Genomic DNA, 23,376 nt, shown 5'->3' with positions numbered 1-23,376 from the left:
AGGTGCTGCCCTCTGAGCATTTGTATTTGGATTCGCTCAGACTCACTGATGTTTTTTGTCCAAGCAGAAATGAAAATCTTCTTTGAGTCTCTCACATAATCCTTTGTGTCCACTGTCTCAGCTGGAGAGCCTGGTGTGGCTGTTTTCACAGTGCAGGATGGTTGACTTTGGCCCCTGTTCCCCCCTGGGTAACCGCGGCTCCTGATATGACATGTCAGCAACTGCAGTCATATCCAAACACTCCATATTCCCAAAAATGTCTGATTTGTACTTCTCCCCCTGATTGTCCCCCAGTCTGGAGCCCCCAGCCTGCACACCAAGCCTCTCCCTTCTTCTCCCCAGCCAATCACAGACTCAGTGACACCCATCTACCCCACCCCTTCATGTCGCATGACCAATGAGTTTCAGGCCAGAGGCACACCTTTCAGTCAGACTCTTGTTTTTCTGTCTCGCCTGCTTTTGATATAGGTGTGTGTTCGGCATCTGCGTGTGTGTGCTAATGTTGTTTTTTCTCTCGTACGCTCTGAGTCGCTCCGGCAGTGTTAGAAATAAAGGGACATTTACTGGGAAGAATAGCTGAGCTGCCTTTCTTTGTTCCATCGTTCTATATTTCTGAGGTGAGTCATGTCATTTTGCCTTTTTGTCATTTGGGTTTCTTTTGTTTGGAAGTACCGACTTAAGTTGAGGTGTTTGTACTGAGCCAGTTTGAGCTATGTGGTTGGAATTTAGCCATGTGATCTTGGATATGTTTTGGCTACACGCATGTGCAATGACGAGATCATTATCATTGTTAGTCTGTTCTAAGTCTGGCTGTGGAATCCAGCACACATTCATCTTGGATGCAGACATTGTGCAGATACGAGAACATTTAAAAGCACAATTCCCAAATGACAAACTACTCACAAGTTGTCCGTACTAACTAAAATGTACGGTAACTGCGAATCCGTGCACTCAACCGCTTGTTCAGATGCCCTCTCACCCTCATTTCTGTTTGTTTTCCTCCCGTTTGACCCAAACTTTCCATTTGTTTTGAGATAGCACTCTCAGAAGGGATGGTGAGCGAAGCGAAAAGGGGGAAACGGACCGAGGGTGGAGCTGAGCATGTGGAGAACTTGGAGGGTGTTCTTTAGAGGTCTGTTTTCAATTTGAAGCATGTTCAGTGATGCAGAGGAAAGGGTCTGAGCATTTGCTTTGGCCGCATATTTGTTGTCTGTTTGCCATCTCCTGTTTCAGCCATGTTCGTTACGTGGGAGGCCAAAGCCTGAAGCTGAAATCCAGGCAGGAACAACACGCGTATGAAAACACATAGACAGCCATGTTTGATGCTTAGAAAACCCAGATGAACATACAACATGAGATGTAGTTTTATAAGCAGCACAATGAGGAAAACTTGTGTCTTTTTTGTTTTGCATATTTGAATTAAACCCATGACTACGATGTTAAAGTGCTGACTTTCAGCTTTAAGGGAGACTTTCTCATCCACAGTACCCCCAAAACATAAAGCAGCAGGAAATTTTTTCTGACCAAACAGCTGCTAAACTCAATCCAACTGAGCATGTGCTCCTCAGACTGAAGGCAGAAGCCTGAAACGAGCATGAAGTGGAGCTTGCTGCTGTGCAGGCTTGGCAGAGCATCGCCAGGGAAGGTACCGAGTATGTGCTGATATCTGTGGTTCAGAAATGCCTTAGACTGCAAAGGTTTGACACCAAATATGCAACATTATGTGAGTTTATATGATATTACTTATCATTCCAGTAAAATGGGGGATCATGTGGAAAAAAACACTGTAATCCATACACTGTTCATCCAAACTAAAGCTTAAATAAGCTTAAATTAGCAAATTGTCCAACTACTTATGAAATGTAATGATGTCCTTGTGCACCAATGTAAGTAAAACAAGGCCTCATAGTGCAGTGCCGGTTACATGTGTATGTGAATTCACAGTGATGGAGCCTCTCTATGGGTGAAGCTTAGGTGGTGCACATTCTTCACAGCACAGGTGTCAGTTGAAAAGGGCATCTTTGTTGCATCTGACAGAAGGTGGGACAGTCAGTCATGTTAAGTTGACTAACAGAGGCTGACAAGTTGGCTGCAGGTGGAAGGCATCAAACCACACCTGGCCTGACTGGTATACCCAGCCAACCAGTTCCTGTTGACAGAAACACTCACCAGCTCCCTCCAGTCAAACACAGTGACACCAGAGCAGGCTTTGTGTCTCTGTGTTTGTTTTGACTCACCGGCACATCATCCAGATTTCAATGCAAACGTTTCCTCAGCACGGGTAGGGAGAGATTGGTATGCAGCCGCACATTAAGTATGGAAGAGGCAGTAAAACGTAACCGCTTTTCCACCACACCAGGGGTAAAGAATTTGCTCGTAAAGTGAGCCACTGGTAATTTCTTAACGAGTTGACAGTTTGTAGTACCCAAAGGTGAAAGCTTCCTCTCCCCTCCTGTGCACCAAGTGTCTGGAAACACCCACAAGATGCCGTTGTGGGGAGAAATGACACCGTTAGAACAGTTAGAAGCAGCATTTTCTTCTTGTTTCTTGGCAGCTTAGCGTTAAAAACAGTGTTCTGGTAAGAGGATATGATGGGGTCCTGTTGAGCGTCTGTGATTGGATGCTGTTTGGCCTCTTGCCTGTGGTGTGCAATCTAGACTTCATGCTAGAAGGTCAAAGTCTCGAAGCCAGCTGCATTCATTTCCTCTGGATTTAGTTAAACCAGACTCACAAGTCTTTCGTAAGCATACATTTTCTACTCAACACATGATTGTAGCGGATGTGATGACCTGTGACCTGTCATATATGTTTTATTTCTTCCTTCTGCAGCAGTTCGAGCTCCGACTTTGCCATGCAGAGGTTTGACAGGGACTCGGAGGTGTACAAGATGATCCAGGAGAATAAGGAGTTCCGCACGGCGCCTCGTCAGTCCAACACCTTTAAAATGCTGCAAGAGGTCCTGGAGGCTGATGAGAAAGGTTAGAAGCTCTCTGCATTTCAGACTAATGTGCACAGATGAAAACAGTCACTGCCTGTACCGCAGTACTCGATAATCACTGCACAAATATTCACACACACACTCTACTGTGAGTTCAAATCATCTCATTTTTGTGTAAAATGTCTGATAAAATATAGAAAATGGCTGGGACATGAATGTGTTTGCATAGAGGGACAAGCTGTTGCGGCTCTCATTGTAAAATCATCCCTGTTAAAAGCGCATTGTGCAGAACAAGCCAGCGTGAATTGGACCTCCATGTGGTCGTCACTTGTGCGAGATGTAGAGAAAAGCTCTCCCATGTGCAGTTTAAATCAAACAGCATATCGTGCAATGCATCTGTGCTCCTTTCCCCCCTTCGCTTTAATAAACGGATAAATCCAGAGAGTAATAACATTCTCTCATGACGTGAAAATGACCAATGTGTGGAAAACTGGTTTGTGAAGCGCGTCCTGTGAGCGCTGAGCTCACGATGACGAGTGGGAAACGCAAACAAGCTCTGCTGACAGAGAGCAGTGAAGTGTTGATGAGCAGACACACTGTCAGAGCATCCCTAAGAGCAGCTGTGTTTGTGCGTGTGTGTGCGTGACTCCAGAGGCAGCCCAGCGGTTCCCAGGGAAGCTCTCGCCCAACGTACCCAAACCCACCACATCAGTAGGAGGAGTGAAAAAAACCCACGTCTGTGAGAAGTGTGGCACCAGCATTCTGTAAGTCCACTGTCACCTGCAGTGACACGTTCACTCGAACAACACAGGTGTGGGAGCAAGCGTGATGATGATTTGCCCTGCGGTGAAGGATGTTCCACATGCAGAGTGAGATATTAAGACAACCGGTTATGAGGTTACTTACTGAATTATTATTACTAAGTCAAGTTGAAACAAATCCACCAGGGGGGCAGTTTTACTGAAATGCTTGAATGTCACCACATTTGCAGCGCATTTGTTTACAGGAAAACGTGGTTAAATTTGTCATGAACGTGCTAATATATTTGCTGTGGCGTCAACTTGTCTCTCTCTCTTTAAGATGCAAATGTTTCTCTGATGACCTTAGCAGCTCTGGGCTTGATTTGCATTGGAAATGAGGAAATGCGCGGTTGTACGACGTCTGACTGCATTCTTCTCCTCCGACAGCACGGTGGCAGTGCGCATCACGGACGACCACTTCCGCCACACGGAGTGCTACACCTGCACAGACTGCGGCCTTAACCTCAACATGAGAGGCCACTTTTGGGTCGGAGATGTGATGTACTGTGAGAAGCACGCCAAAGAGAGGCACCAAGGTATTTCCCCACGAGCCACCGTGTCCCCTCGCCAATGAGTCCGCCGCTCCTCGCCTGCCCCGCTCTGGACGTAGAGCGCTGCTTGTCTGCCTGAAGCTCCACCTCATCTGACAGTTATAGACCTTGGGATGGGGCGCGGAGGTGGACACTGGTCAGCGATATGGCACAGGATGTTCTTTTCTGATAACATTTAACCATACTTTGCAATATTATGATTCACTCTCTTGCCTTTCTTGTAATTGTATGAGCACTGGGGCTTTGTTTTTCATACGGCTCAGCCTCCAGTCTCTTTAGGTTATTCTTAGCTCTAACGATGCACAGCTGCCGTGGACTCCAGCCACATCACAGTGTACCAAGGCCAGATTTACATAGCAGAAACGCTTTAGACAAACTCAACAGGACTGGCTCTCTGACTCTCCGAGGATCTGGATAATCATTTGAATCTCCTGCTGGCACAAAGGGACCAAAATCACATCTACACTGCATGCCATTTTAAAGAAGTACTGTACACAGACAGTGCTGTGTGTGTGGGTGTGTATGGGTGCATGCTTTCACATGTAGAGGTGTGGTGGCTTCTGCATGACTTCCTTGCATCTGTGCGTGTGTGAAAGTGTGTGCACGAGAAAGAAGGGAAGCGGGGTGTGAGTTGGTACAGATGGAAAGGAGTATGTGAATTTTGCGCTAGAGTCAGGCCAAAAGCCTTTGAGTTTTTCTATATTTCTTTTGTAAGCAGAATTTAAGAGTAGAAATAATGAAAAAAAAAATACATATATGCTGACTTGTTTTGCTGTTTTGTTGCTTATGAGGGACTATAGATTCATTCAATATACAAATATTTTTGATGTTTTTGTGATTGAACTGTATTCTTTAATATAGACCATTTAAAATGCATAATGTATGCACAGGACATTTCGTGTGAAAAGAGTTGATATTACACTTGTCCAGTCACAGCAGTACTCAGAGATCCACTATAATGTTCGCATTTCATGTGGCACTTAATAAAATCACACAACCTGAAGCTTCTTCAGTGATGATGGCTGTGTTTGAATAATGAGTGGGTAGAGGGTAAACGTCTTCCTCAACCATGACTGTTCCTTCGTGTTTTGGAGTTTTCTGCCCTGACGTCCAGTATTTTAACATCACACAAATGGATTAGATACATTATCAGCACCTGGTAGGAGTCAAACAAGTTGTTTGTTCCTCTTTGCCACACAGCTATGGCAAATATTTAACTCATAATGATTAACATTTATAGATAAACAAAATAATTTTCTGTTCCTGATGATGCTTTAGGTCATAAAATTGCAAGTCTTTAAGTGTCACAGCTGCCATGTCGTTGCGTCTCAGCAGGAAAACACAGGTGTAACTCATTACATTACTGATGACTTCATATCAGACAGCGTGCACAGCAAGAGGGCGCTGCAAGTGGGGGTGCATTCATAATGTTATTAATGACAGCTGTGCTTTTCTCTCTATGACTTGTCAAAATATCTGCAGTGAAAATGACCTCTTTACAATACATGTAAGTACCCCAACTAATCGTTAACTTTCTGACATATATCACTCAAATCTGAAAATAGGTTAAAAATATGACTTCATATCAATTCTCTATTTGGGGTAAAGCTACTCATGCAAATGATTCCTTGTTATTAATGCCAGAAGACATATTACAAAGCAAACATGAAAGAAGTTGCACTGTTGACACGCCGCCGCCAGTTTCACCGCACATTAACATTTAGAAGTATATGTGAGGCTTTTCCCTCAAACTGTTCAGACATGCCTGAAACCATATGATTGACAGCTGCATAGAGGACACGTCCCTGCTGGAAGAGGACAGGTTTGACAAGGAGGGTGTCACCCACAGCTGACGGGGTCCAGCTATGCAGCACGTTGGAGGTCTAATGTGGATCGAAGCTGAAGGTAACAAACAGCAGTCTGGGGTCTCTGTGTGTTCTGTCAGCAGGACCGAACCCTGTCCTCCTTTCTTTGAGTCCAACTGGAATCATTTCAAACAAAATTCATGTAATTCAACCTGCTGACCAGAAGAGGGCAGCATTACTACGGTTTGAAAAGCATCTGACCTGAACTGTAAAAAGTCACAGTAAGACTGTGATTGTACAGAAAGTTCATCTAAATGTCGACAAGCAGAAATACAATTCATTTTTATGTCAAAGGACAATTTTGTTCCCTTTGGAGAAATATGAGAGTAGAAATGAGGACTGGTTTATATAAACATGCAGCGAACTGCCCAGGTGAAAATGTAGTTTACTTCAGTGGATTAGAAATACAAAGTATAGAAAAGTCATTACAAGTACACTTCCAAACAGATGCCATTAAGTTCTTCTTAAATGTATTTAAAATGAATATCCTGAATTCGCAATTAAGTATGCTTGAAGGCAACCAAAATATAAATTAACAGCTGATGCTGCATTGAAGGTGCATAAGATTTAGATGGATTAATTGCCGGAAGTGTAATGTTTGTCCTCATTTGTGTGTAATCACCTGATCACTGCATTTTTGAGCTCTTTTGCTGAACTGCCACACTTCTACAGCAGCCCAGAGTGGAAAAAATGAAGCACTGGCTCAAAGCCTTTTGCATTTTTTTATGGCTGTAATCTGCAACCTCACCACTGGATGCCACAAAAACCTACACTGTGGATCCTCTAAAGGCTTCTGCCACTGTTAGGTCTACTGCTAATATTACATTTTAATGATGACAGAGGTATTTAGTGCTGCAAAATATGGCACAGCATTATGATTTGATAAGCCCATAAATTGTGGAAGCAGTAGGTTTAATGTCCCCATAAATCCTTAATTAAAACCATTCATCCAGGAAATGCTCATGACTGCAGGACTGACGTGGAGGCTGACAGAGGGCGGGCCTTTTGCGTGCTGCTGATCACACCACTAGATGTCACGGGCTCCCCAAGAAAGACTCAGCACCAGACGTCGGCCTCAGAGGGCCTGATGTTTGCTTCCCGGCTGGAAGTTTTCTTTTGTTTATCCTTTGGCAGAAAGACAAGCCTGAGCTATGCCTCAGTCCCCTCGGTCTGCTTCCCATCTCTGATTGCGCTGAAAACCTCATTATTTTGAACTATTTCTGCTCTAGCGTGTGATTTGAAGGACAACAGGAACATGCACAACACGAATCATCAAACAGCCATCTCACGTATCGTCTGTCCGGCATCCCAAAACTTGCGTAACTTCCACCAAAATCTCCCCTAAGACATTATCTCAGTTCTGCTTTTTGAGCCTCGAGCCTCTCTGCGTTCCACCTTTCCTTCCTGACAGTCTCCCCTTTCTCAATACCCCACCTGGAATGGAGTCCAGATGTGGAACAGGGAGAAGGAGAGATTGCTTGCTTGGCTATAAGGAGCGAGAGGGGGCTGTGGGGTGCACGGAGAGAAAATGTTGGAACGACATTAAAGTTTGTCTGGATGCCATTAAGTACAATTTGATGTAATGTGCAGTTTGGGACGTGACATTTTAAATGGAAACTGTGCTTTCCAGATGAGAGAGATTTGGGCCTTGTGGAGTTGGAGGGGGGTGTTGTACTTGAAGCCTTATTTAACAGCTTGGATAAACAGCCCTCTGTTTCGTTGCTGAGCAGGCGCCCATCCACTCCTGGTGCTTTCTTTCAATAATCATGCTGGTTTTCTGAGCCTGCTCCAGTGTACAGTATCATATACAGGAATAACAAACCCTGGGTCCACTGTGCGGGTCAGAGCACAGTGCACCATTATACTGCCGGGCATACTTGCACGACTGAGGTGCCTGCAGCCTGGGTATGTCAGTGAATACATGTCAAGCCCAATTGCATAGAGTCCCTTTTCAAACGCTTTCCTTGTGCACCTTCTCGTGTTCTGAAATGCTCTCCAGATTTGAATCGCTTCGGCCGCCGTCCTCCCGGGCCTCTCGTATATCAAAAAGTATTTTTAAAACAGGAATCCGTGGAGTCCAGGACTGTTTGGGAATTTTCCATACACACAGGCAAAAATGTGGAAAAAGGAGACTTTGAGGAAGTTTATGATTCTTTGTATTTGTTGGACTGATTCTTAAAAATATTATTCTTTCAACAAGAGATTTGAGTTTTTGGAGTATTTTTCTGCCTCTAAATCTAAGTATGTAGAGATAGATGGATCAGCATGCAGTATATCTACATATTAAATCTACTCTGGTAACAGAAACAGCATCTCGTCTGCAAAGAACAGCCCTCTCACTCTCAGCTGATTTTGAATTCGGCTTCCAAACTTGTTCAAGTTCAGCAGGTTTGCTGTCAGACCTGCAGAAGCTGATTTGCGTTCAGAGGAAAGCTCACTTCCATTGCACCATCCACTGTCTAACCGAAGCCATCACCATGTAAAAACTTGCATTAAAGAGCCTATCTATTGCAGTGTTTTATGGCAAGCTCACTGCTGCTGATGGCCTCCAAGTGGACATGAAAATAACTGTTTCTGGAGCAGAAAAATATGGCACTATGTCATAAAGTTGACGTCCACAAAATGACAGCTCAGCCTCATTTTATATTCAGGATCAAATTGTTCCACACTGTCATAACTCTTTCTACAGCAACACTATAGAATTTACTGAAGTGTATCTATAAAAGTCTTTACTTCCTCTCCTTCCCGCTGATTGAATGAAAAGCCTTTGATCCGCTGAAACACACAATACACAAGAGACCTGCAGCATTCATTCATAACTTCAGCTGGCTCCCCCAAAGCAATCAAGACCTTCCTGTCTTCTACAACCTGGATGGAAACAGCCAATTCAAATCAAAAAGCAGCAAAACATCAACAATATGGCTCATTTATATGAATATAATCTTCTTTTTCATCGTCATCATTACTGTTGTCTTCCCATTTGCAACATAATATTCTCAACCTTTGTCTCACAAGACCCTCTAAAGACACAAAATGATGATTTGTGGTCATCGCTGCAAATGTAAATTAAAGCCAGATGAAAATTATTCAGACTTTATGTATTTATTTCATTTTTACACTTCATCCTTTAGGCCAATTCTAACACATAAAAATGCCTTGTGGACCTTGTCATGACTTTTGATGAAGGTGAGCTCAGGTGGGCTTACCCTGGTCACATGTGGACCCTCCTCTCTGGCTCTCTCAGGCGGACTGGATGCGCTAGGACCGCGGGGACCAGAGCGCAGACGGAGACGGAATGGGCGCACTTGGGGTAGTTAGTAAGTGAGTTTGAGTGTGACAGAGGCAAGCAGGCAAAACCGCTAGATTTTGGGAACTACACAGGAGCCGATCCAGACCAGCTTACTTCTGGTCTTCGAGACAGTTTAAATTAATTTCAGTTTGAGATAAGTCTGCGGAAACCTCCGGGATCGGGAAAAAAACACGGAGGGAAACTTTTACGAGCAGCGAAACAACTGACAAAAGTTTGAGAATATACTTTTTCCTTTACTCCTTCTTATAGATGACAGTGAGGCTCTGGCTGACTGCTCAGTCGTGAATCTCGTCAGCCCCTGGATTAACTTTTAGAGAGGGAGATAACGGTCATGTGGACACTCCCAAGTGTCCTAAAAGTGATGTAAATCTCTGAAGGTAATCAAAACGACCTCCAACTTTTTAAGACGGGATACTGCGCCGGTTTGTGGGAGTTGGAGACGTTTGGATGGACTCACGCATCCCTTCAAGGTATTAACTATTTGGACCAAAGGGAGCCGTGCGCCCGGGCTGCCATGACATAACGGGACACTCTTGGAAAACCAGTGCTGAATATTTCTGACATAACCGGACGATGAGTGTTGACTGCTGAGCGGCCATTCATTCAAGAGCTGAAAGATCATTTTGTTCCCTCCAGCCCTCCTTACACCCCCTGGAAGCTTCATGGTGGAGATATGGGATGACTGGAGGCGGGGGTGCAGCTGAGGTGAGATCCAGCCGAAGGACAATGTTTGCGCCCGGCGTTGGCATCCCTTTGCTGCCGGGGCGTCTGGTACTGATGCTGCTCCTGCTGTCCGCCTCCGAGCCGAGGCTCTCCCAGGCTTGTCCCGGGTTGCTGGCCTCCACCAGCGGCTGCAGCTGCACGGACGAGCGGTCCAAGGCGCACGGCATCCAGGCTGTGGGGAGAAAGGTCAGCTGCAGCCAGGAGGAGCTGACTGAGCCTCCGGATGGCAGCCTGCTGCCCAACAGGACCGTAACTCTGTGAGTTGGAACAGTCTGACAAGTTTACTGTTACCTCTGAACTGATGATATATATGATGATCCTGTGCGGCCTATAGGGCAGGCTTGTTCTGTGGCACCTAGGAGTGAGAGCACATGCTCACCTTTCATTATAGCTCATATAATATCCTATAAAGATACAAGAAGACCCCAATCATGCCGCATTTCAAGCTGCCACAGCTTTGGCCACAGTTGCGGTATGAGTGTGAACTTACACTAGTGGAGGATCCACAGTGTTTCCATGTGATAACACAGGATTTAACTGTGTGAGTGTTTAGTTTTATGGTGTATTTCACATCCAGGACATGCATATGACGAACTGAGTGTACAGCGTTCCCATCAGGCCCACACACCCATGACTCTGAACCCATGACCTTAGGCTTAACTGTATTGAGGACTTGCTGCAGTAATGAGACTTATTAGGTCAGAAGTTTACATCTTGATCTAGTTTAACTGTGTAGTGGAGGGCTGAGCGTCGCCTCTCTGTAAAGTATTAGGAGGATCAGTGAGAGGGCAGGCTGACTGCAGCCATCATCTGGCCCTGCCTCTCTGACACAACTCTGTCACTTTAAATTTGACTGTGACCCAGCCAGGCAGCTCTGAGTTCAGCTTTCTCTTTCTCCCACCACCACCTCCGCCCTGCGCACATGGTCCAGCAGACTTGGCCATGCAAAGCTAGAATAAGCAGAAACAAATTCCATCTATTTTATATTAAAAACACCAAACCATTTGGTGAGAACTGGACCGCAATGATTCTGGGCTTAGTTTGATATTTTTTAATTAGGAAGCAGTTATTCATTTGGTCTATTTGGACAAAACTTGAAAGGGCCACATCACGGGCCAAAACACACTATCTTTGGTGATGGATGGACCACCGATCTGTCAGTGACACATTTTTTGGGTGGTGTTCTGCTCAGTTGTAAAGCCGCGCTTTCCTCACAGCTGCTCAGACTTTCTGAAGACGTCGCTCATTCCCACAGTTTGTTACTGTCTGTGTACTCTGACCCAGTGGGGGGAAAGCGAGCTGCATATGGGGGCACAGTTAAAAAAAAAAACATGTTCAACTGCCCCACTGCAGCGAGCATATGAGGTAAAGTGAGGGGATTTATGCCCCAGGAGAGTGTAACCTAGCCAGCAGTGCATTTATACGGCCTTATGTTTCTTGCTTAATAAAGGCGGAATAAACATCTGGGGAGCACATTGCTGGAAAGCAGAGGGAAAAAAAGAGGCTTGGGTGGCAGTGGTCGAGGTGATTGAAGATAATCTTCCACCCCAGCGTCTACTAATTTTGGTTGAGTTGTTTTTGTGCAGATGTCCGGCATTCTGTGACACTTTTACAAAGCTTTGTACGAGGAGCAAACACCCATAATGCACCGTTGTACCTTTACCTTCGCTGGGAACTCTGATGTCTGGAAATTTCATTTTCCTAAAGTTTTGGTGAGCTCCTCGAGCGCCCGTGCTCCCATCGTTGCTCATGACATTAGCTCCAGATGTGGAATGTGAGGAGCTGTGTTGATATTCGTGTTATTCCTGACATTCCTCAACCCGCTCGGAGACTGCAGACAGTATCCCAGGTGCAGCAGGGGAGCTTTCCCCGTGCCCTGCGCCACCTCGGTCCCTCCCCACATCGGACGGCCTGACAGCCACCCCTCTCTCCCGGGGCAGCCTGGAGGAATGCTCTCTTCCATGCTGAGCAGGCAAGGGCTGGAGGACACCAGGCCCAGGGCTTCCGGGGCCGGCTGCTACGTGTAATGCACAACAGCTGGCCCTTGTGAACATTCCAGCTGAGGCCCCTCAGCCTCATGGGAAATCCCAATGGAGATTTGTTTATTAAAACTATTAGCTGGCTGTTTGTTGTTCCTGCCAGCCATAAATGAGCAACCAGTCGCTCCAGTATTATCACCTCCTCCTTTGGCCCGTCAGTGCCTGCGCACTTTGTTTACATTACTGTGTGTCCGATTATGCGCTGCACCGTTTCTATAAACTCACACTTATCACCAGTTTAATGATGCATCATGCTATTCTCAGCCTTATGCCATGAGAGCCAGTCTTATGTTCCACTTTCCCTCTTTTTCTTCATCTCCAGCTCCCAATTTCTCTTCCCTTCCCACCCCCTCTATCATGAGTTCATCCACACGCAGTAACTCTCAACCTAAATATTTAGTCGTCTTGGTAGGAAACTGCCATGTCCAAACTCCTTCCAGATGTGAGCCTGCGCAGGCTTGTGTTTAGGCCTAATTATGCACGGCTGCAAAGGAGCTGGATCACTGAGAGAGGAAGAGGAGCGGAAGGGTAGAGAGGGGAAAACAGATAAGAGCGAGAGCAAAAAGCGCCGTTTTGGAGGGGAAAGCAGGAGTAAATGATGGAAGCTGAAAGGGGTTTGAAGCAGAGGGGAGAGATGAACATGAGGAGGTGAAGAAGTGGGACGAGGGAACCAAGAGGGGAACAAAGAAAGAGAGCAGAGCAAGAGAAGAGGATGGAGGAGGGAGAGGAGAAGCTTGGCAGGCGGTTCAGAGGGATGTGCCCCTGGAGACTGAAAACTCCCCAGCCCCTGACTAACAGATCTTCGACACTGGGGTGAGAGGGAGGAGGAGGAGGAGGAGGAGGCAGGGCTCCTCAGTGCAGCAGCATAGCTTCACTTCATGAAGCATTGCCCCATGTCTCTATTATTATCAGTCTTTTCTGTGTGAAAGAGGAACTTTAGTTTTTTTTTTTTTTGCGCTGAAAAAACAAATCAGGGCCTGTGGATGGATACATATCATAGACATTCAGCCTATAGCTCCAAAACACATGGAGCAATAACTCGTTTCTCAGCTCTGTGTGGTGGCAGCTGTATTTGTTTTAATGTTTTAATGGATAACAGACAAATGAAGAGAATGTACAGTGGCAGTCCATGTGCGAATGTGCTGGTGTTTCATAGCTTGTGGTTTTTACCCAAGTCAAAACCGTACTCCTCCCCGGCGTATTTTGTTGTCATCGTCAGTGACTGATGGCTCTGGCTCAGTGGGTGCCAGCCTGAATGAGTGGGCACAGATGGTCTGGGTGGGGGGTCAGCGTGCCCACCCTTGGCCTCATGCCCCCTCTCCCAAGACAGCTGCGGTGCAAAACAGTTGCTCCCAGCGTGGTTGCATTTGAGCCCAGTATGTCAGTGTTGCTGGCTGGTTGTCAGGGCGTAAGATAAAAATATTCCAACTAGGGCAGTAATATTTTTATCAGTCAGGGTCACAACTGCAAACGAGCAACTGTGAAAGTTCCAGTATATACTGGGGAGGCTGCATCTTAGCTTCGGCTTCCTCTTTAAAGCAATAGTTGATCTGGTTAGCTTAGCTTAGCAGAAATACTGGAAACAGAGGGGAATAGCTAGCCTGCTCTGTCCCAAACTAGCAAATTTTTATGTTAGTAACTTCAAGACTTTTTTCATTTATTGAAAGCTTTCAGTTGCATTTGACTTCATGGGCAGCTAATACGATTTAAAAACCGCAAAAACTCGGCTGCATTCTGCAGACTGAAATAGTTGCAGCGATGGTTTCACCGCAATTCAATAAGTCAGCAGTGCAACAGTGGTTTTCTGCACATTTACTGTTAATTTACTGTTAATTTTCTTTTCCACAGGGTGCCTCATTACGGTTTCTTAAAACAATAGTCTGGATTTTTGGAAATAGGCGCTTTTATTACTGTTTCTTCAGGTAACTACTGCTCCTTTTTTACACATCTGTTTTTTTTTTACAGATTAAACAAATGATGTAACATGTTCGTTAATGAGCTTCAGAGGTGATGGCAGGCAGATTTTGTTCCCTTCGGACAAAGCCAGGACTAAGCTAAACTCAGCTAAGCTAAGCTAGTGGTGAAATCTACATAAGTACATTTACTCAAGTGCTGCACGTACAGTTTTGAGGTTGAAAGCCAATAATATATTTTTTACTGCACCACATTTATTTGGCAAAATTAATTACTTTGTAGATTCAGATTTTTAATAAAAAATAAATTCAATTAATAACATATGACATAGTATTTCACATTAGGCCACCCAGCAGTATATAAAGTCATTGATTAGCTCCAGCTTCATCAGTTGCAACATTAAAGCAATGAACATTTTGATGCAGCAATAATAATAATCCAATAATATGCCACTCTGCAAAAGCAGTACTTTTACTTTTGGTACTTATTATCAGAACACATTGATGCTAATACTGTCGTTGCATGCTTTTATTTAAGTAAGATTTTGAATAAAGTACTTCTACATCGTGGTATTACTGCTTTTACTTAGGTCATTGGTTAAACTTTGGTGTGTTGTACTTATTTCAGCCAATCAGAAAGGTTTCAAGGTTGAATGTGTCATTTAAGATGAGCTAACAGGAGCTTTGGGTGCCTTGTTTTTATGCTTAACCCACATTTGTCTGGCTTCCCTTCATTCAGTTTTGGTTCCATTTAGCCGCCCATCACACAGTCTGTTATCGTTTACTGCAGCTCACCTCAACAGTATCATCGATTGGCCACAGCATGAATCCCTTTAATCACCGTTTTATCTTCTGAGTCACATTGTCGGCCTCTTACTTGTGGCCCACGTGTGGACGGAAACCAAAGGGCCAGCAGATGTGTCGGTGGTTTATGTTGGGTCTGTGAGTCAGTATATGTTGAGACGGGAGAATGTCGATGAAGCATCATGAATGGTCGCCTTATCAGCAGGGAGAATTCCAATAGCAGGGAGAGCGCTGGACCCCCGGCATTCCTGCAGCGATAGGGTTTATTTATGTGAGGAAAGGTGTTGAGAGGAGGGGGAGCGGGCTCTCTCCGCACATGTTAGGTGGGGCAGTGTTCAGCAATAAATCAAAAAAGTAAACAAAGGCCTGACACTGGATACTGGGAGCTTTATACTCAGCTGCGGCACCTGCCAATGCCACACAAGCCCCGGGTCTTTACCGTGCCCTCGCAGGTCAAGGTAACACGACCTCGGCGGGACATCTCCACACACCTACTGTGCTGTACTGTAGCTGCCCGCCCGCTCGCACGATGAATGCGAATTTCACTTATCACCTTGTGCGTTTGTTGATTAAAAGGCTGCGATATTTCAAAACCTGGCAAAAACAGAGCGACGTGTTGTCATAGTAATCCCATACCCCCAAGTGGCTTTCTGTTATTTTAGTTTTTCCTTTCACGCCGCTCTCTTCTTATCTTACTCCAAAAATGCCTGACTTTGACTTTTCTTTGCCAGTGCTAACTTCCCTCTCCCTGCGTCTGACCACAGCGGCCCCCAAAGTTCCTGCTCTGGGTCGACAACACATGGATACAGATGGAGATAATGGATGTCTGTAGTGGGAATGCCTGTGGCTTCAGTGCGTGTGTGTGTGTGTGTGTGTGTGTTCCGATGCTTTCTCTTGAGAACTAATCTGTGACAACAGTGCAGTCATCTACTGGATTTCAGCCTTTTTATGAAAATAGTTCAAGTTGCTAAGCTGACAGATCTAAACTACAGAGAGCTGAAGTCTTAACGTCCAGGTTAGCTCGAGTCCCGCTAGCTTCTTCTCTCATTCAGCATTTCTTTAATCAGTCTCTCTGAAAAAATTAACCATGCTCCTGGAGTTAAGTATGCATAGTTTACGATGATTCGGCCTCCTCTTCAGCACTTGCTTTTTGAGAATTTCAGATTTAAACAAACAAGACTGACACTTTGTGCAGGAAGTCAGTCAGTGAAGGATCCTAAAAATATATGTGTTCGCTTTTGGCCCTCGGCCCTCCATTAAGTTTCAGTTTGGGCCCCCCCTGGTCAAGGGCGTCTGAGAGATGCTGTTTGTTAAAGGCACCTAAAAACAGAAATGTTGACTGAAGAGTGATATTAAATTGTTTCTTAAAACATACTGTTGAGACATATGGAGCGAACCGCACTGCTTACTGTTGAGAAAAACTCTGTTCCAAGGCTCGATTGTTAGTTATTTTGGTTATTATGAAAGGAAATGGGATGTTGAATGAGGTTTTCATATTTCTGGAACAGAACCTGGAAGTTTTGGTTTCAATTTGACTCTCTTTAGGATGTATTTTGACATTTCGTTTGTTTGCATTGCCAAGAGTTAGATGAAAAGATCAATACCACTCTTATATAAGTCAGTTGAATGTGAGCCAGGAGACGGTTAGCTTAGCTCAGCATAAAGCCTGGAAACAGCTAGCCTGGCTCTGTCCTAATGTTTTTACATTTCGGTTTGTGTACTTACTAAGCAAAGGAGATGATACCAGCTGAAACTGAGATGTATTTTTATCTTTGGACAGATCCAGGCTGGCTCTCTCACTCTAGCTAACGCCATCATCTGCTGGAGTACAGTGAATTGGTATGAATGGTAGAAAGACCACCATCAATAGAAAGAAAGGAACAGCTTCTGCAAACATTTCTCAGCTGCATCACTAAAATAAGGTTCAAGTCAATCACACACAGATTTTTAGCCACCAGTTTCACATTATCTTCCAGATTTTGAAGCTTCAAGGAACAAATAGATTCATCTCAGGCTTTTTTAATAACCCAAACACACTCATATGTCTAATTTTAGTATTTATCAATATAGATTGTGGCTCCTTTTTCTTAATTATCTGATGACATGTTAACCAACCGACAACAACTTCATAATCACTCCAAACCATTTTAATGTTGGATATGCTGTTACTGAAACATAGAACCACAAGATATTAAAAATCTGTCACTTCTTTTATCCTTTGCTCCTCCTGTAAACACGAGTGTGTTTACAGCCTCAATCAAAGGGACGCAGCCGGTTGGGAAATAAAGCAATAAGCTTTTATTAAAATCTTTGTTGATGGAGTGAACCGCTATTTAAAGATACAGTCTGGATGTGTGAAATCAAATCATTTGGAAAGCATGTTGGTCTACCATGTTTTTCTAATACATGCCTGGTGATTATTGAATAGATTCTGCTAAATTCTGGTCTCAAAACTGATTGATGAGCAGTTATTAGGATTGAAGCGTGAACACTGGTTGTAATCCTCTGCAGTCACACAGATTAAGAAAAAAAAAAAATAGAAAATGCCTTCTCACAGATGCCTCTAAAGACACGGTGAGAGTATCTGGGGCAGAAAGATTTTAGCCAACCCTTTGTAAAAGCAGCCTAATTTCCCAGCAGTCTTTGCTCAGCAGCAGAAAACAGAGGCTGGTTATGAGACAGAACAATGAGACAATGTTAGGCAGGCATACACCACATTCCACTCACTGTCTGAAAAGGCTAAATTCACTAAATTGCCTCATTAAAAGTGTAAAAACACTTTAGACGGTGATTAAACTGACTATTGTGTTCCTGCTCTGCAGCCATAAACTTTCCAATTTGGTTTGTCTTGACTTGTCTTTGACTCTAAATATTGCAATAATTTATTGCAGCTTTACAGTAAGGCGGCAGTACTTCAGCTTGTGTTCTCTGGCTGTTAATATTCACAGCAGCTTCTTGTTTACGTCTTTAAAGTTCACTGGTTGTCCAGCTTCAGTAAATTGTGTATAGACGGGATAAGAAACACACTTCGTGGACGGTTCCTGTTAGCAAAACTCGATGAATTGTCTAATAAGACTAACTCCAAGTGGGGGACCTTCCTCTCCAACGTGGGTATTGTGTGTGTGTGTGTGTGTGTGTGTGTGTGTGTGTGTGTGTGTGTATCTGCTTGCTTGTGCACACACATATGGGAAGGGCGTGCATGGCCACAGCTCTCAAAATAGGCTTCAGTCCGCCCCTCTCTAATTAGAGACATTTCAAAAACCCAGATTTTAATTTTAGACTAGTAGCTTTTGGACCACTTATACACACACACACACACACACACACATACACACATTGAGTTAAACATACACACTTTCCGTATAAATAAATCTGATAGGTCACACACTTGTGCATCTAAATCGACGTGCACACACACACACACACACACACACACACACACACACACACACACACACACACACACACACACACACACAGCCACAAACCACAAAGCCTTACTCCATGGCCCAGCCTGGTAACCCAAGCACAATGCAGTATACTCTATAATAAGTGGTTGCACATATCAAATGCAGGAGCTCACTCCCCATATCTAGCCTCAAGGCAGGAAAGTATGATAATAACGCTAAGTAATGCAAGATTCTCTACATATTATAAATCATCCAATTCATTTATTTGTCGCTTTAACATCTATGACAAGAATCCGTTCCACTCCTTAATGTGGCTTCTCTCGGCCTCCTCTCCCTGTTTGATGACTGAATTACTCAATCAGGCTTCGCAAAATGATTTCACAAAAAAATATTATGCATGCAATTACATGCTCCTCTCCATGACAGGCGGTAAATGGGCCTTGTAGCTTGGCAGCGTTCCCTGGTGGCTGCTACAAGGCCTCTGGTGGGTCAGGCACAATGGGCACATTCACATCTTGACATGCATTTGCTGCTAAAGTGCCTGTTGTGCTGGAAGGCATTTAGTCTCTCTGTTGCGTTCAGTGCCGTGACTCTCTGAGGACGGGCTCAGGGTGCAAGGGGCTGCTGGGACCGCTAGCTTAGGTGGCTCTCCGTCCTTTTACAACGAAAGGGTTAAGCTATTTGAACGGACCCAGGCGCTGAATAGTCAGCGAGGCCTCTTATAAAGTACTTACTGTAACAAAGATGACACAGCCATCTCCCAGTCTGAGAGATCCCGCTGCTTATGCTCTCTTTCCTTCCTCCTCTCTCAACCTTCCTCTTACTTGTCTCTGCAGAAGTGTCCATTAGCAAGAGAGAGACAGAGATGAGGGCTGGTTCAACTGATGCTGGTTTGAAGCCAGACAGTCCCCATAAATGTCACTGACTTGGATCATTTTAGACCATAAAATGAATGATAAGAATTATGATTATGTCATGCACAGCCAGCACAGTAGCAAATCTATAATATACAATCCAAACATAATCAAACCATCTGCACCGTATTCATTATATGGGGCTGGGTGACACAGCCTGGCCAACACGAAATTTTTACAGTTTTATTTTTTTCCACAGCCCGCTTACACACATTTCCTGAAATGACAATTTACTTTCCCAAAACTATAAACACACAAAAAAAGCCACACTTAGTCTGGCCAAACCTCAGACATCGGAGACTAAATTAAACACTTTATTCAAAACATGTTATCTTCCATCTAAATTAAACTGCAGATTACTTCTTGCCTCTGGATGACATACAGGAGCTGCCAAATGCAGAAACGCCACTGAAGTAAGTGCCGCTATCATGAGTCAGGACGCTTGGCTTATTGGGACAGAACGATAAAATACTGGGCTTAATTCCATCATTGTCCCTGGCGTTTACACAGGCCACCAACTTTCATCAAGAAAAGAGACAGACATTTAATAGCAGTGGATTAGAGAAGCTGGAGAAGCAGAAAAGACATGAAAATAAACACACCATAACGGCCTGTGTTTTTAATTTCAGCTTTTTTCTGTCCTCGCTTTCTGCCCCACATTAAACATCAACAGTAACAATAACCAGGAACATTAACAATAATGAATACTGAAAAATGGTTAAAGAATGCTCATTATAATAGCAACCTTATTTGTATAGCAGAGTTTGCCTCTGTGTCGTTTCTGCTCGCTTTCAATAATTTAATGTGTCACAACCGGAGAAACACAGGTGGAAATAATAAAATCAATGCTGGCTGAATTCCTTTTAGCTGCTTCAGTTTCAGGAGCCTGATATTATGCACAGTGTCACACTGTCGAGGTCTACTGGGACACTTGAATGGAACTGAGCCATCGTTAATGTTCTTAGTAACATGCAAGTAATGAAAGTCTCTCTTTAGTGATTGTGAAAACCTGTGCATGCACCATATTTACCAGCACATTTATGTACCAGTGACACACACACACACACACACACACACACACACACACACACACACACACACACACACACACACACACACACACACACACACACACACATCCTGTGCCATGTCATGACTAAGAATTCTCAGCCACTAATGACGGTCCACGCCAATTACTGCTGCAGGTTTGTCGCTGCAGGAGCCCCAACCAAGCAAGCAGTTTGTGTGTGTGTGTGTGTGTGTGTGTGTGTGTGTGTGCGTGTGTGTGTGTGTGTGTGTGTGTGTGTGTGTGTGTGTGTGTGTGTGTGTGTAAATTTACACATGTGACAAAACTGTTAGAATCCTGTCTCATACAGTTGATCTCTTACCTCAACATGAAAACACTTCATATTCCAGGATACACTGATTTGTTCGGAGCTGGTTTACCTGCAGACCCGTCAACTACATCACAAATGGCAATTATTTGTTTAGCCCGCTGAGAGAGCGAATATATCATCCTGAGACTGAGAACTTACCTGTTATTACCTGAAATGCCCTAATGAAGCAAATCATTAAATCTGTGGTGCAGGAGTTTCAAAAATTTCCTTATTTGTTTCCTTGCTGAGAGAGAAGATTGATGCGTCTCTCAAATCTAAATCTGAGGCTACAGCCAGCACCCAGTTAGCGTAGCTTCGCATGTTGTACCTCATTTATTTAATCTGTACAAAAATTAATGTGTAAAATCAAATTGTGGTTTTATGATCGATCATATTTGATACATACTTTGTGTTTTTATTCTTATCTGGCTCTCGGCCAAAAGTGAATAAGCTCATTTTACCAAAATGTCAAACTACTGCTTTTACACTTTTTAAAGATGTCATCAGTTTTTGCACGTATCAGGTAACACAGGTACGATCATGTCATCCCTTCTCACTGACTCTCTGATCGACGTCTATGCGGTAAAACTGCAGTATGACGTAGTTTTTTTTTTTGATCTGCAGTAGTAGACCTGGCGTTTGGATGGATTCTGCAGCTTGGGAAAACCATGTAACAGCTAAATTAAGTAATACATGTTTCTAATCCTTCGGTTTTTCATCTTTTGATCCAACCACAGCATTTTGTTGATCCACTACGTCTGTCCTCATTACTGCGTCTGCAATGTGTGTGATGGGTATATGAAGAGAAATGCTGCCATGTCCACTTAGTTCTCCTCTGTGGCCTGCCAATATACTCCAAATGCAACTCTGGCAAGCAGAAGCCGCTCAAATGGAAAGTGAAGAGGGAAAATGCAGTAAAAGAAACACTGCTGGTTTTGTATAGAATGTTCACAGCTGTAACATACACAGTTAAAGTGCTCACAAAAAGCTGTGCTGTTAGTGTAAAAGTGGATAATCGTATTGCTCTCAGCAGAATTTAATTACCTCTAAGGAAAATTCCCTCAAGACGAAATTATTATTTTTTATTTATGTGAACTTAAGTACTGCTGTGACACAGACCAGCCTGTGCAACCAGTCAGCATGCTAATTAAAGCGGGCTTAATTCAATAATGACGCTCTGAGACTCATTGAAAATCACTCTCATTATCTGGCTCCCATTGGTCTCTGAATCAGGACTGGATTTATGGCACGTTACCAACCTCTTTCAAGGGTTCTTGTCTTTCACCTCGCCTGTGGTCCTCGAGGGTAAGAGACCTATCCAGAGTTAAATGATGTTTACACAGTGGCCCCGTCGCGTTGTTTTGACTCTCTTTATTATGTTGAACCTGCGTTGCTCTGTCTCTGCTGGCCTTGGAGTGCTCTGGGTCGGACAGGGCTCATCAGAGCTCACGTCTTCATGCTGTTTCATCAGTTACCGTTATGCAGCCTCACTGCAGCGGCTCCAGGTTTGCCGCTGGTTAAATGCTCCGTATTCACTCTTATTCTGAGACTGTAAAGAGTAATACATAGGTAATGAGAGCAGGCAGCTTAGCCTGCAGATGAATTCTTATTAAATATAAATCCCTCCTTAAGACTCTTATTGTGTTTGTGGTTTGCAGCAGAGGCCTGCAGCTACACAGAGCTCAGTGTCCAGGATGCTTAAATATTTAGAAGGCAGCAGAGGCCAGCTGGAATCAGCGCTTCTTACTCAAATGCATCTCATTCCCATCCAGGACTAAGTGCCAAACCAGGAAGGAGCATTTCCTGCATATAATTCCCACTTAAAAAATAAAATGTGTCTAATACAGAGACAGTATGAAGGGTGCAAAGATACTGACACCAAAGCTTTAGTGGTAAACGACTGCAAACAGGACTTCCGTCAGGGTCGGGTTTATAGCTGTATACCTGTGGTTAGGACAGGAGAGGATGTGTTTCCCCTCGCTGTCCCTCTGCACCAGGTTGCGATATGGAAAGCTGAAAGGACTCTGTTCAGCTGCTCCCTGCGTTGGTGCCGTACACCACACAGCAGGCCTTCCCAGCTCCACCACAGAGATGATTCCTCATTGAAATGATTGGTTGACAATGACCCCAAAACCAAAAGCAGCTGGAGGAAACATGCTGCCTTTGACAGACAGATCCAGTTTAAAGGACACACAGGTACACACACACACACACACACACACACACACACACACACACACACACACACACACACACACACACACACACACACACAGGCCTTCCCCCAGACTAGAGGCAGTATGTTACAGTGAGACTGCCTTCCATTTAGCAGCTGGGGGGGGGCGGAAGTAAATCAGTGAGCAAATACGATTTGCGACATGCTGTCATGCCCCTGTGTGGCTCTCAAAGGCTTTGTGGCTTTAGGAAGCAAATTGAACAAACCAACAAAGTGAGTGGCACGGTGCAGGGAGGAGCTGCTGCGGTTTACTAGACAAGACTCTTTGTATTGGTCTTTACTTTTTCACACTCTGTCACGCACCAGGGAAACCCTGAGCTAACACTGAGCTGTGGCACATGCAACCGAAACACCAAGCAGACTAGTCATAGTCATACTTTTTATTTTGTAAATGATGACTTGAAATGGCCACAAAAACGCTGAATGTTTCTGTGAATCCACACTCCCCGTACTTTGTTAAAGTTTGAGAACAGTGTATTTGTTTGTATGTGGAGGAT

At 44.2% G+C, this 23,376-nt stretch overlaps 2 protein-coding genes across 4 annotated transcripts in view; both read left to right on the top strand.

Annotated features, from left to right (window-relative positions):
- pdlim2 (PDZ and LIM domain 2 (mystique)) overlaps window positions 1-5,296 on the top strand; it is a 34,235-nt gene extending 28,939 nt beyond the window's left edge. For all 3 annotated transcript variants that reach the window (XM_070965318.1, XM_070965320.1, XM_070965319.1), the window contains exons 8-10: window positions 2,830-2,978; window positions 3,591-3,702; window positions 4,126-5,296. In XM_070965318.1, coding sequence (XP_070821419.1) covers window positions 2,830-2,978; window positions 3,591-3,702; window positions 4,126-4,312 — 448 coding nt within the window. In that variant the 3' untranslated portion in view covers window positions 4,313-5,296. The remainder of the gene's footprint in view (window positions 1-2,829; window positions 2,979-3,590; window positions 3,703-4,125) is intronic.
- A 4,325-nt stretch (window positions 5,297-9,621) lies between these two features.
- adgra2 (adhesion G protein-coupled receptor A2) overlaps window positions 9,622-23,376 on the top strand; it is a 38,854-nt gene continuing 25,099 nt past the window's right edge. Inside the window, exon 1 of the mRNA XM_070965408.1 lies at window positions 9,622-10,444. Within this exon, the coding sequence (XP_070821509.1) occupies window positions 10,143-10,444 (302 nt within the window). The 5' untranslated portion in view covers window positions 9,622-10,142. The remainder of the gene's footprint in view (window positions 10,445-23,376) is intronic.

Source organism: Chaetodon trifascialis, chromosome 6 (genome assembly GCF_039877785.1).
Source record: "Chaetodon trifascialis isolate fChaTrf1 chromosome 6, fChaTrf1.hap1, whole genome shotgun sequence".
NCBI lineage: Eukaryota > Metazoa > Chordata > Actinopteri > Chaetodontiformes > Chaetodontidae > Chaetodon > Chaetodon trifascialis.
This window is presented reverse-complemented; position numbering and strand designations above follow the sequence as displayed.